This window comes from Maniola jurtina, chromosome 20 (assembly GCF_905333055.1).
Source record: "Maniola jurtina chromosome 20, ilManJurt1.1, whole genome shotgun sequence".
Lineage (NCBI taxonomy): Eukaryota > Metazoa > Arthropoda > Insecta > Lepidoptera > Nymphalidae > Maniola > Maniola jurtina.
This window is the reverse complement of record NC_060048.1, coordinates 4,566,387-4,579,592: the sequence shown is the minus strand read 5'-3', so window position 1 is coordinate 4,579,592 and position 13,206 is coordinate 4,566,387. Positions and strand designations below refer to the sequence as shown.

The following is a 13,206-nucleotide window of genomic DNA, read 5'->3' as shown; positions in this document are numbered from 1 at the left end:
TCGCGAGCCGTAACGCATTATCTATACAAAGGAGTTCACTAACCGAGCAGCAGGGTCTCGTCATCGAGCGCAGTGACGAGCGAGTCTGTGCAGCAGGTGTTGGTGTTGTCTATGGAGATGCGCACGGAGGCGCAGTCGGCAGGCGAGTGCGGCAGTTGTTCCGCCGACTGCGTCGACACCCGCCCGTTCGCGAGCCGTAATGACGCCGCGCGCCCGCCCGTGCCTGTCGCCGCGCCGCCTCCACCATCTTCGCATCTGAAAAAAAAAAAAAAATAGTAAATTTCTAAACTTCCAAATTAGCACCTATTGCTTGGTTACTAATACTGAGATTAAAGAGCGTACTTTGACTTAGCTTAGACTTAAGTCACTGTTAAAACGAGACAGCGTTATATTATTGGCGTAAATCTGTCTCGTTTTAACTGAAACTTAAATCTGAGCAAAGTCAAAGTAAGCTTCTATAGATCTCAGCCTTAGAGTACGGACTTAAAAGTGGAGGAAAAACCCTACGGCGAAAGGGTAGCCATTTCGGTACTATCGGTACGAATTAGTGAGAATATTAGTGGGTATTCCGGTCGCCTCTCGGTTGGCGAGTCCCACATACCCTCTCTCAGCTGGCTGGCTGGTTTACAGCTGACTGGCTGGCCTCCAGGAGATGCTTAAATGTATTACCCAGCGTAAAAAAAAAGCGATACTCCGATGAACGCTGTTATGTTGGTGAATGTTTGGTTTCCTGCAACTATCCCCGAATATTTTGTTTACTCTATTCTCTAAACAAGTAAACTAATAATTTAAAAAAATTAATTAGGACATCTAGATCTTGACAGATAGTTTCGATAGCACAGTCTGTCCAGATTAAATTAGTTCCACGCTAAGTTCAGTTTAACTATCGGCCCTTTTATAAATATAATTATTTATCAATACATCTGGTGCAAGGATGTCTGTGTTATTTTATTTCGCCCACAGTTTTCAAAATCATTAAAAAAGAATGCTAACAATCTTTATTTTAATATTTCCGGACATTACTCAGCGTTTACGCACGAGCGCCTAAATCGTTTCTAAAAACGACCTCCTTATTACACTATTCTATTCTGAGGAACCATTATAAATCTATAAAAATATTATTATGTTTATTTGGTTGTGATCCAAATGGGGCTATTATTGTATGACGTAAGCAATACCGGGTAAGCCCCTAGGCCTAAAACTACTGAAACGACTGTGTATGCCAATATTACCAGCAACGTCAAGATTAGATCTTGTCTAAAACGACCAATAGTCCAATACGTAGAATTCGATAAAGCATCATAAGGCAACTGCCCCACCGCTGACGAGGAAGCGACTAGCTATCGACTATTTTGACGCTCAAGAAATGTACAATCAATATATGATTGCAGGCTGCCACGGGACAATCAAAGTGAAACTCCTGTTAAAGGACTGGACTTGTCGGTGCCTCAAGACGATAGTTGCACAATAGAAGAGGGATGCTTAGACAATACAGCACTTGATGCTACTGTAGACATGGACCTGGGGCAAGAACTGCGCCTGTTTAGGGAAGAACTGAATTTAGCTCGAACGGAGTTTTTGGATGAACTTCGTGCTGTTCGTACTGATATTCAAGAATTTCGTAGTGAAATGTCTGGTATAAAAGCATCCATTGCGCTGTGTACTTCACGCTTGAATCGATTAGATGAAAGAGTGGAGCTGCTCGAGAAGCGCCTTAGGGAAAATCAGCAGAGCAACAGCATCTCCGAGCTCGAAGCTACTGTGGCACAATTAAAAAAGAATATAAATGAACGAGATCAAAACCTCTTATCAAATGAGATTGAGATTATAAACATACCTGAAGAACCAAATGAAGACCTACAGCACTTGACATTATTAATTTCAACAAAATTAGACGTAAAATTGGAATCGCAGGATGTTATAAGCGTGTCACGCACAGGTGGACACCACGTTCTCGCAAATAAGACCGACGGGCAGACGCAATTACGACCGAGACCACTCGTTGTGCGACTGGCACGCTTGGACCAGTGCAATGACATGCTGCGTAGCGCCCGTGCACATCGTAATATCACGATCGCTGATCTTGGCTTATCGAATGAACCCCGGAAGTTTTATATCAACGAAAGGCTTACGAAATATAACAGACAGTTATTTCGGAAGGCCCGCGAAGCAGGCAAAGAACTCAAGTGGAAATTCGTTTGGATCAGGAGGGGACGAATTTATGCGAGACGAGAACCAGGATCGCCAGCAATTCCAATCTACGCAGAATCAGACATTGCCGGACTATCTTAATAAAAAGTACAAAATGAATCACTTGGAGGAAATATGTTTAATAGTTAAATTTTTATGTCACATAGCTAATAATGATTTAGTTAATCTTAGCAATCTTAAGTGCATACTCACACATCTCACTCACACACACACACAACAACCACAACAATTCATCAAGTACTCACACATATATTTACATACTACTATTGCATATTGTTTACTCAGAGGCATCTGCTTATATATTTCGGCTACATTGTCTGTCCGCAACACAGCTTATTTTTTAAATTCAACTTCTTCGTTCATCTATCCTGCTGACTATGGCTAATATACAAGCAATCTCAGCTGACATTGACGATAACATCAATGTCGGCAAAGCTGTGATCGCGGACATACCGGAACAATGTAAAACACTATTAGAGCATGGCAGTAACTTTTTTAGCATTTTAACTCAGAACATTAGGAGGCTATCGTGTAATTATGACGAACTACTGGTCCTACTTAAACGTTTGGATATTTCATTTGATATTATTATACTCACTGAATGTTGGCTAACTGAAATATCTAGCATACCTAAAATAACAAATTATCTGTCATATGCAACTAAAAATCATATCAATCAAAATGATGGTGTCGTCATATACATAAAAGAACACTTAACTTGTAATGTTAATGAACCAGAATACTCTAAAGAAGCTAACTGTCTAGTGACCACTATTAATAATGATCTCGCAATTATTTCAGTGTACCGGCCGCCCTCTTTCAAAAATCTGGAACCATTCTTAAACTCTTTAGATAAATTGCTATTCGAACATAGAAGCTACAAAACAGTCGTTTTAATGGGTGATATAAACATTAACATTGCAGATCATCATGCCATCAATAGGGATACAACAGAATATATGAATCTACTTGCCTCGCATGGATTATTACCTGCACATACCTTTCCGACAAGACTGAATAACTGCTTGGACCACAGTTTTATTAGAACTAAAAATTCCTCCTCATCTATAGTTTGTAATACAACAATTACCAATCATTATTGTGTTATGACATCAATACCAAGGAAAACCATTAAACCTAAAAAACAAACTATTGAAAGAACAAAAATTAACTTAAATGCAGTAATTGAGGAACTAAGTAAAATTAATTGGCCGGAAACATTTCACAATGCTGATGCTGATGAAATGACAAATATTTTTATAGAAATAGTCAGTAACACAATGAAAAGACACACTACTACTTTTAAATTATCCAGACGTAAAACTAATATTAAACCCTGGATAACCCCTGGTTTATGCCGCTGCATGAGGAATCGGGATAATTTACATAAAAAGTTACGTAAAAACCCTGACAATGAAATATTAGCTTTAACTTACAAACGATATCGTAATACTTGTAATAAACTATTAAAGACACTTAAAGACACCTATTATAGAGAAGAAATAAATAGCAAAAACAAAAATCTGAAAGATAAATGGGAAGTAATAAAACAATTGTGTAATCTGAACAAAAAAGAAAATTCATCTACAGAGCTTTTACAAATTAATTCTACGTCTACTTCTTCGCTTAATCACGTCAATGATTATTTTATTAAAATTGGCAATGACTTGGCTAATAATATACTAACAAGATTACAGATAGATGAACTAGAACTAGCTCGACAGCAAAAACCTCAGCAAATAGGTGCACCATTAAATTCTTTGGTTATTCTGCCCACAGATGAGACGGAAATTAAACGTATAATACTAAACTTAAAATCAACAGGATCTACTGGCCCTGATGGCATTTCCACATCGCTGTTCAAAAAGGGGATAAACATTTTTACGCTACCCATGTGTATTATTTGCAACCGCTGTATAGATGATGGTGTTTTTCCTGCGGCACTAAAAAAATCTATTGTAATTCCAATTCTCAAATCTGGTGATAAAGAGTTAGTTTCCAACTACAGACCCATTTCGCTTTTGTCTGTTATTGCTAAAGTGATCGAAAAAGTAGTCAATGCCAGACTAAAGCATTTCCTGGAGTCTAATAAACTACTCTCACCTAATCAATTCGGGTTCAGGGAAAACTATTCAACGGATGATGCCATACGGGAATTAACTTCTTATATAGTAGGTAACCTTGATGAGGGACGAAAGACTATTGCAGTATATCTGGATCTAGCTAAGGCTTTCGATACTGTATCCGTTCCAATTCTAATTAGGAAACTTGAGTACATTGGTGTACGTGGCCTGCCATTGCAATTATTAAGTGACTATCTCTCTAATAGACAGCAGCATGTAAGAATTGGTCAGTATGCGAGTCAGGAAGAATGCATTAAATTTGGAGTGCCCCAAGGAAGCGTTCTTGGCCCTACATTGTTCCTGATTTACATAAATGATTTATGTAATATGAACTTAACTAATGGAAAGATAGTCTCTTTTGCAGATGACACAGTTTTGCTTTTTAGTGCGAAGTCTTGGCAAGAAGCTAATAATTTAGCTAATCGAGGCCTTAAAATGGTCACCACATGGCTGGATCATAATCTTCTCACGTTAAATTTAGACAAAACCAAATTTATGACCTACAGTATTAAAAATAGAACACAACCGGAGCAGAATTCTGTTTGTATTAAAGCCCATACATGTTCTCAAATAAGTAACTGTTCATGTTACATTATTAAAAGGACAAGCGTTATTAAATACCTTGGTGTATTGATCGATCAGAATCTCAATTGGAAACAGCACATACAAAAATTAAGTTGCAGGATAAGGAAACTTATATATATTTTTAAATTACTCAGGAATGTTTGTTCAACTAAATTACTATTAAGTACTTACTATGCCCTATGTCAGTCTATAATCATTTATGGGATAAAAGCATGGGGTGGTGCTTCCAAAACCACCTTATTAACCATAGAAAGAGCGCAACGCGCCGTACTCAAAGTTATGACCTTTAAAAAATATACTTACCCTACCCACCTTTTATATTCTGAGCTAGAGGTACTTACAGTTCGTAAATTATTTATAAAACACGCGATAATTGCACAACATAAAATTCAACCAGTTCCTGCAATTAGGCGTACAATACATAGAGTGTATAATATCCCTCAACAAAAAACAGGTTTCGCTCAAAAATTCATAAATTATCTAGGACCGAAACTATACAACGCAATAAGCAAAAAGATAATGCTAAAAGATTTTACAAGTAATAAATTGAAAACGCAATTAATAAAATATCTTAATGTTCTAAATTATAACGAAACAGAGGATCTTCTGATTAAAATAGTATGATATTAGTAGTAGTAGTATGACAAACTGCAAACATAAACAACACACAATGCACAATCACACGCAAACACACAAACACACACACGCATACTCCACATATACACACATGCACACATACATATATACCACAAAATTCACGTAAGCGCACACGCACGAAAACCTATAGGCTTAATATTTACTAACAATAACATTACACTACATTACTAATATTTATTACTAGTGATACAGAATAAGAACTCGGTCTCTAAAAACTCATAACTCAATGTACGCACAAAGGAGTGACAGGCAGTTGGATTGCATGATACCTCACAACAATGCCGCGTGTACGTAACTACAATCACTACCTACCCTCCATTAAAATATATTATTAAGACTTTTTATTTTTATTGGTACACTATGTTTGATTATAACGCTGTTGTATTGGTACGGTTTTGCATGTCCGACCATCAGCGCACCATATTAACACATTTAAATTAAGTTCTTAGGAACGGGAGAAGTCAACCCACTGTAATACAGTGTTTACTAGCACAGGGGTTGTCAAACCTATTCGTATGTTCTTACTAACTTTCTAACATTGTATACCTACTGTTTATAAGGCACATCTACTAACAAATACTTAGTACATAGCAAAATATTGTAAAATAATATTTAGGATAACTATTTGTGCATTGAAATAGTTTAAGAACTAAGAATGAATAAATGATGATGATGATGATGATGATGATGATTCCGAATCAATAGAAAAGATAAATTTAATTATAATAGTTGATCGTTGACGTTGCACATTGGTCAGTAGATATTCTCTCTGCACTAGTTCGTCGCAGCGACAAGAGCTATCAAAGAGACACTCACACAGCAACACTCTTTTGGCGGTCAAAACACTCGCGTAGTTTGTGCAGGAATTAATGCACTCGCCACTCGCTCAAATCCCAACTACACACTCGCTTCTCGTTGCTCGCCAACTCATTTCTAGTTTTTAACTCAACTCGTTTCTTGCTAATCCTTGGCGGACGAACAACTGTATTGCCCTAAGTATCTAATTTACCAGAAGAACCAGGAAATTCTTATTTATTTGATATTTTCACATATAAAGGAAAAACCCTAGCTGTTGTACATAATCTCTTGACTAAAATGACAGGTCTAAATGTAGTAGGGTCGGCTAGTACATATTATATAAAAGGTAAAAGAACCTCTCCTTTGGGAATGCCAGTTTAAGTAGTTTCCAAAATTCCATAGTCATTGGTCATCTATCGTGTGTTAATATTTTTTTTTAAACGTGCTTACGCTGAAGCAATTCAGTTTTATAAACTCTGCGTTGTAAATCTTGTGACCTATCGTATTTCGCATTTATTCCGATGTTCGCATAATGGTGCAAATAAATATTTTTATACTTTTGCATTTCCGCCTACGATCGTTAAAAGAGCTATAAACACAGTGATTCCTTTTTGAGCATACGTTTATAAAAGTTGCATGTAAAATGGAAAATACCGTAGATATCTGTAAAGTAATAATATTTGTCCGCGACTTTATCCATGTGGAAATTTAGGTTTTTAAAAACCCCATGGATTGTTTGATATTTTGACTTTGATTCTCCCCTTTTTGATTTTTTCGAAAATCAAAGTCGCGAATTTCAGCTAGTAGTTTCTATGTAAAATTGCGCACTACGATTTCCCTAATTTTCATTTTGGAATGATTATGTTTGTTCATATTCATACTAATTTCAACTCATCTTAATACTTTTTCTGGGCTCTGAAAACTTTTCTGGCATACTTTTAGCAATTCCTCGAATAATATTCCTTAGAGACTCGTTACAGTAGAAGTTAGAACTAGTCACATAATTCACATTTGGAACTTTTATCGGAAAATACCAGGTCTCGAAATATACGGACGGAAAATGTTGCTCGGTGATACGGCTCATGATTAGAATTCGAAATCATCGCTATGCATAAATTAAGGTTGGAACTTTGACGGACTATTTTGAATCTAGGTAGGTAATTTGCACGAACTTGCTTGCTAATACTGGAATTAGTGGAAAATTCAATCGTAACCTCTTTATTAAAGCCTTGCATGGAATTTAATCTTGAATTCATTATAAGCTGTTGTGATTCAAAGTTACTCGCAATAAGTCATAAGTAAGTAGTAGGTAGGTATGTTTCTCCACGAGACGGGAAAAAGAAAAAGAGAATTAAAAATATATCCACATTCATTATAATTCTGTCAACTTGAAGAGGTGGATCCTTCCTGATTGTTATTATTTTGTTTTAAAGAGAGACAAGCCTTACAAAGGTAGATAGAGTCGTTTGGACATACGGAATTTTTGGTTCCCAAACATAAAATCCTTCAATGAAACCGTACAGATGAACTAGTGCAGTTTATGCAAACTCTAGATCATCGTCATGTTTACATGGACTATACTAATATTAGAAATATACGAAAGTGTGTGCCTGTCTATTTGAACCGACTTTGACGAAACTTGGTACAGAGAAAGCTTGCATCCCAGAGACGTCCACTTTTTATCCATAATCCATTATGAAAAGACATAAATTCACGCGGATAATGTTGACCCGCCACAACGTCCCTCGGATAGTTATAATTTTAGATTTTTTAATATTATTTCTTAATTATAGCCCATATGATAAAGGCAACCTATTTGCAAATTCTCATAGGGCTATTATTCCTTATCTTTGGCTAGCTAATTTAGTTGTAGTACAGCCAGTCAGTTTCTCGTTTTATATTTCTAAACAAAAAGTTAAAATTAAGGCATAATTTATACAAAAAGAAAGTACTTAGTGCCATGTAGGTTCAAATTTCCCCACATCTGCAGACAGATCAATGATAAATGAATACAGGTTAAGAGAATTCCCGGCCTGAGGTCCCTCGTTAGCGCATCGTACGTCACTCAGTGAGCGTCCCCCGGGAGTTGCATGTCAAACTACCCCGATGTTAAAACAACTACTCAACTGAGCTACTTTAACGGTAGTCCCTCCGTCACTCGTTCCATACACACGTAGTTTAGTTCTCATTTGAATACTAACCAATCAAAGTCGATGTTAGTTCGTAGGCACGTTCTAGAGATTAATGTCAGTCTGTGGTTGACCAGGTTTCGCTAAAAATAACTATTTTTAAAGTTAGCGGGTTTAAAGATTTGTTTGTAAATTTTTGAGACCTTGTCAGTTTGAAACTGAATATTTTAACGGAAATCTGGAAAACAGACATATCTTGAAATTAATTCCAAGAACGGTTCAACAAAACGTTGAGTTTGATTGGTTAGATTTCAAATGATAGCCAAACTGCGTTTTTTGGAGCACACTACTGCATTTGGCATGCAAGCCGACTGCAAAATTATTGCAGTTTGGGTGCAGTTGAGAAACTGCATCACAACTAACGAACGACTGTCCAGTTCTATTACTATCGATGTATGAGTATCACACTAATATTATAAAGGCGAAAGTTTGTATGTGTGTGTTTGTGTGTGTGTGTGTGTATGTTTGTTACTCCTTCACGCAAAAACTACTGGACGGATTTGGCTGAAATTCGGAATGGAGATAGATAATATCCTGGATTAGGACATAGGCTACTTTTTATCCCGGAAAACCAAAGAGTTCCCACGGGATTTCGAAAAACCTAAATCCACGCGGAGAAGTCGCGGGCGTCAGCTAGTAATGTATATGTAAACTGCACGCGGACTACGCTGTCAATATACCAATCAATAGTATCAATACCAGGTACAGTGCGTGCAAATCAAGTGCTCCAATTTGAACATATTATGCATATGCTAAAGATTGCGCATTGTACACAAACAGATTTCAACCGGGCTTGTGAATTTAATTCTTAGTCTATGACCTGCGCAATCCATCATGTTGCAACTTCAGATTGGACTTTGGACTACTTTTGCGCTTTGGACAGTGGCCACTGTTGGATACTTTTAATAATGATAGTATGAAATAAATGATTTAATAATGATAGTAAGCATCATTTGTCACTGCGCTGGAGTCTTTGTATTTTATTTCTCACAGTTGTAATTTCTGCCAACATACGCAATTTTATCGACCATTTCCAGGATCTGTGTGTCTCGTCCCTATCTTGCAATGTCCATGCCAAATTGTGCTTCCACGTACACAATTACGCAATGCAATGTTTATAATTGGCGTTATCTACATAAAATCATAACTCAAACACATCCCGGTTCCCAGAGGAGCTAATATACCGCAGTAGCATCTGCTGCGGGAGATTGCGCTCGAGTATACAAACACAGTTTTGTTTATAATAATTATATATTATTATGTTTTTTGCTGTATTTGCTAGGGATCAACTAACTCTGCTAGATCTCTGCAGTCTGGCATGGATGGAATCGAACCCGGCACCTCCTATAATGTAATCATAGTTTATTTTGTTTAGTAGGTATGTTATATATTTAATACGTCTTGGGAATACGTCTGGCGAAGTGAAAAAAAGTGTGGATCGGTAGACCTCAAACACCTTTGAAAAAATTGTGGAGAACTCGCATGCATGGTTTTCTCACGATGTTTTCCTCACCGATAAATCAAGTGATGTTTAATTGCTTAAAATGCACATTGCTCCGAAAAGTTATAGGTTTGTGCCTGAGATCGAATCCCGGACCCCGACCAGCTATCAGTGTGTATAACACTGAATGTAGCCACCGAGGTTGGTTGGTTCTACATTGCTGCTTCACTGGGCGATGCAAAAATATTTTTTCATAGAAAACCTTCAATGGATCTGAAAATGAGATCGCTGGCTATCATTCACTGTTAGAAACTGAGTTAGTGAATCACCCTGCAGGTGGCCGATGTCTTAACCACTAGGCTATCACCATTTAATATACAATATAATTCAGTTACCGGTATTACCTATTTACTCGCTTTTGAGAAAGTTTAAAGTTCTTCTTTTAATTAATAGCTTCACAGTTTCTTCGCAATCCACATGCAACAGTTCGCCAAACTTGTAGAATAGAATAGTTAATTCTATAAATTCTTGAGTTCTTCTAGACTCTAGGCGATCGTTATAGAGATTTAATATCACTTAATTTAAATTCATATCCAAGAGATTTAATAGGTTAATGGCGCTGTGTGCATGACATTTATATCGCTGGTTAAAATTCCCTGACCTGTTCTTAGTAGTGGGCCGGCGACGGGTTGATGATGATGATTAGGTTAATCCATACTAATATTGTAAGTGCAAAAGTGCGTCTATCTGTTACGTTTTGGTCTCTTTAACATTTTCGACAAAGATATTTAATTTGTTTAATGTGAGTATTGACAATTTATTTTTAATTATACCTAATATATTGTATTTTAATGTATATTTATGGTAAATTAATTTGATTAGTGTAATTGGGCTTATAATATGTCCGTTCTAATTAAAATAATGAATTAAAAATTAAAATAATTATTGAAAATTACAGATAAAAAGCTTTCGATCATTACTGAAGCTTTTTTTGGCGATGTGTGCTCGTCCATATCCCACATACTTTTAGTTTACATACTCTTATTTAGCCACGTCATAAAATTGATAAATGGACTTGTTAAAATCCCTAAAATTGTGTGGACAAATTGTTTAGGACAAAGGTACAGTACGGGACCGGGGAAAACAAATTAACTCGCAAAAAATTTCACCGCCTAACAAAATTTACGGGCACCTTCTATCTCCCAATTATTAAAATAGGTCTGGCTCTGGAAAAAAGGAACAATTAGAATACTGACTCATCCCGACAGCAGAGCTCCTGAAATTATACAATTCACGTGGAAACCGAATTTCGTCATTTTACTTCGTTATGACTGTAGGTTTTTGTTTTATTTAATGCCTAACTAAATTGACTTTTGTAATGGCGAGCCTCAAATAACCCTTTTTTCAGTAGATAGATATCGTCAGACGTACCTATTTGCTTGATGTTTTCAAATTAAAAATTCATCGCTTGACTCTGAAAGTCAATAAAGTCATTCTCACGGTGGTTACACTAGGCCTGTTGGCACTACCAAATATTGTTATGGACAAGATATCACTTACTTTTATTTTAAAATAACTTGAATAATAAAGCATTTCTCTCCGTTCCGCAATAGAACAGTCTGTCTGTCCATATAGTATCTGTGTATTAATTGTGACACACAGACAGACAGGCCTTAAAAAAATGAAGAGAATTATAATACAACCATAATTATAAAAATAAACTTTTAATTTATAGAAATCTGTTACCACAACACAGGTGCATATTTTTTTAATTATAAAAAGCGAAACCCATAATAAAAATTGATTTGAATATTGCTGTTGTGGATAACTCTTAGGACTTATACGTACCTAATAAATAAATGTATCTCTACTTTTCATTAGCGAACATGCGATCTGTGAATTATTGCTAAAGAAGTTCAAATCCAATTTTGCGAGTAAGATAAAATCTTTGTAGCCGGAGCAGTGAACTAATGTTTATTTTATTAAGGCAAGCAATTTATTTTATGTGACATTAACGGCCGTATTCACAAACATTACTATGAGGTCTCACAAGTATCTATTCTACAAGTCATTCTCACTAATATTGGAATCAAGAATGCTACGCATTTCCGTGTAGGATCCTTGAGTTTTATTTAGCCTAATATATTATTGATTGTGTAGCCTTTTGATCTAGATTCTAGATGGAAGATGGTTAAATCCAAGGCGCTACAATGGTAAGCTCGCAACGGAAAGTGCAGCGTTGGCAGCCCTATTCCATCTCAGACTGCATCATCACTTACCACCAGGTGATATTGTAATCAAGGGCTGACTTGCACCAGAATAAAAAACCTTTCACGAGGTGGACAGATGACATCAAAAGAGTCGCAGGAAGCTGGAGTCAGGATGGCAAAATACCGTGGCTTGTTGAAGTTCCACAAGAAATCTATGGCATTATCAGTGGACATTATTTTATTGGTTGGCAATGACAATGATGATAGTGATGAGCCTTAAGGCGTACGAATCTCAAGGGGCAAGAGACGCAAATGCCGCAAAAGTAGGTTCAGTAGGTACATACCTATCTATTGAAAAAACGAAGACATCTAAAGAAATGCGGGTGACATTTACCAGAGGAGGGTGCTGGCGTGGCTAGTTTACGCATCTGTTCCTACATCACGCCAGATGTTGCTGACGTCACATGTATTTTCAGTACTGATACGTTGCGAATGGTTCTTCTGCCTCAGACAGCTCTAGCAGCTATTGCGGCCATGTATGACCTCACCTTTGTTCAGTACTAAGAACACGACGTAACAAATTGTATCTCTCGGTGCTAGTTTTACTCTCGTTTAAACTTCTATCGTGGCAAAAGTAGGTATAACCCTTTCCCTAGAGGGATTTTGCAGTTGTAATTAGGATACGATGATAGAGTATCGCAAATCTATACTTAAAGATTAGAACGATTAATTTAGTTTAAAGTCTGAAAAAAATCACGGGTGGGACTTCAACACTTTCCGTTATGACGGATTTAGATCCATTAATCCTGGATACATCCAGTTCATCACGCAACGTCGCGTGACAGTGTCACGGTCAGGCTTGAACCTGCTGAAACCTTGCATAGTGAAAGCTCTACAAAATCTGTACAGGCTGGAATACAGGATATACAGTGTGTGCAGGGGTTAACTTTCTCAATATAAATGTAGATAGCCTGAATAAAATGATAAGTACC

General features: G+C 36.7%; 1 protein-coding gene across 9 annotated transcripts in view; it reads right to left on the bottom strand.

Moving 5' to 3' along the window:
- Positions 1-13,206, bottom strand: part of LOC123875585 (potassium/sodium hyperpolarization-activated cyclic nucleotide-gated channel 2) — a 280,825-nt gene that overhangs the window by 112,280 nt on the left and 155,339 nt on the right. For all 9 annotated transcript variants that reach the window (XM_045921492.1, XM_045921494.1, XM_045921493.1 and 6 more), the window contains one exon: positions 44-255. In XM_045921492.1, coding sequence (XP_045777448.1) covers positions 44-255 — 212 coding nt within the window. The remainder of the gene's footprint in view (positions 1-43; positions 256-13,206) is intronic.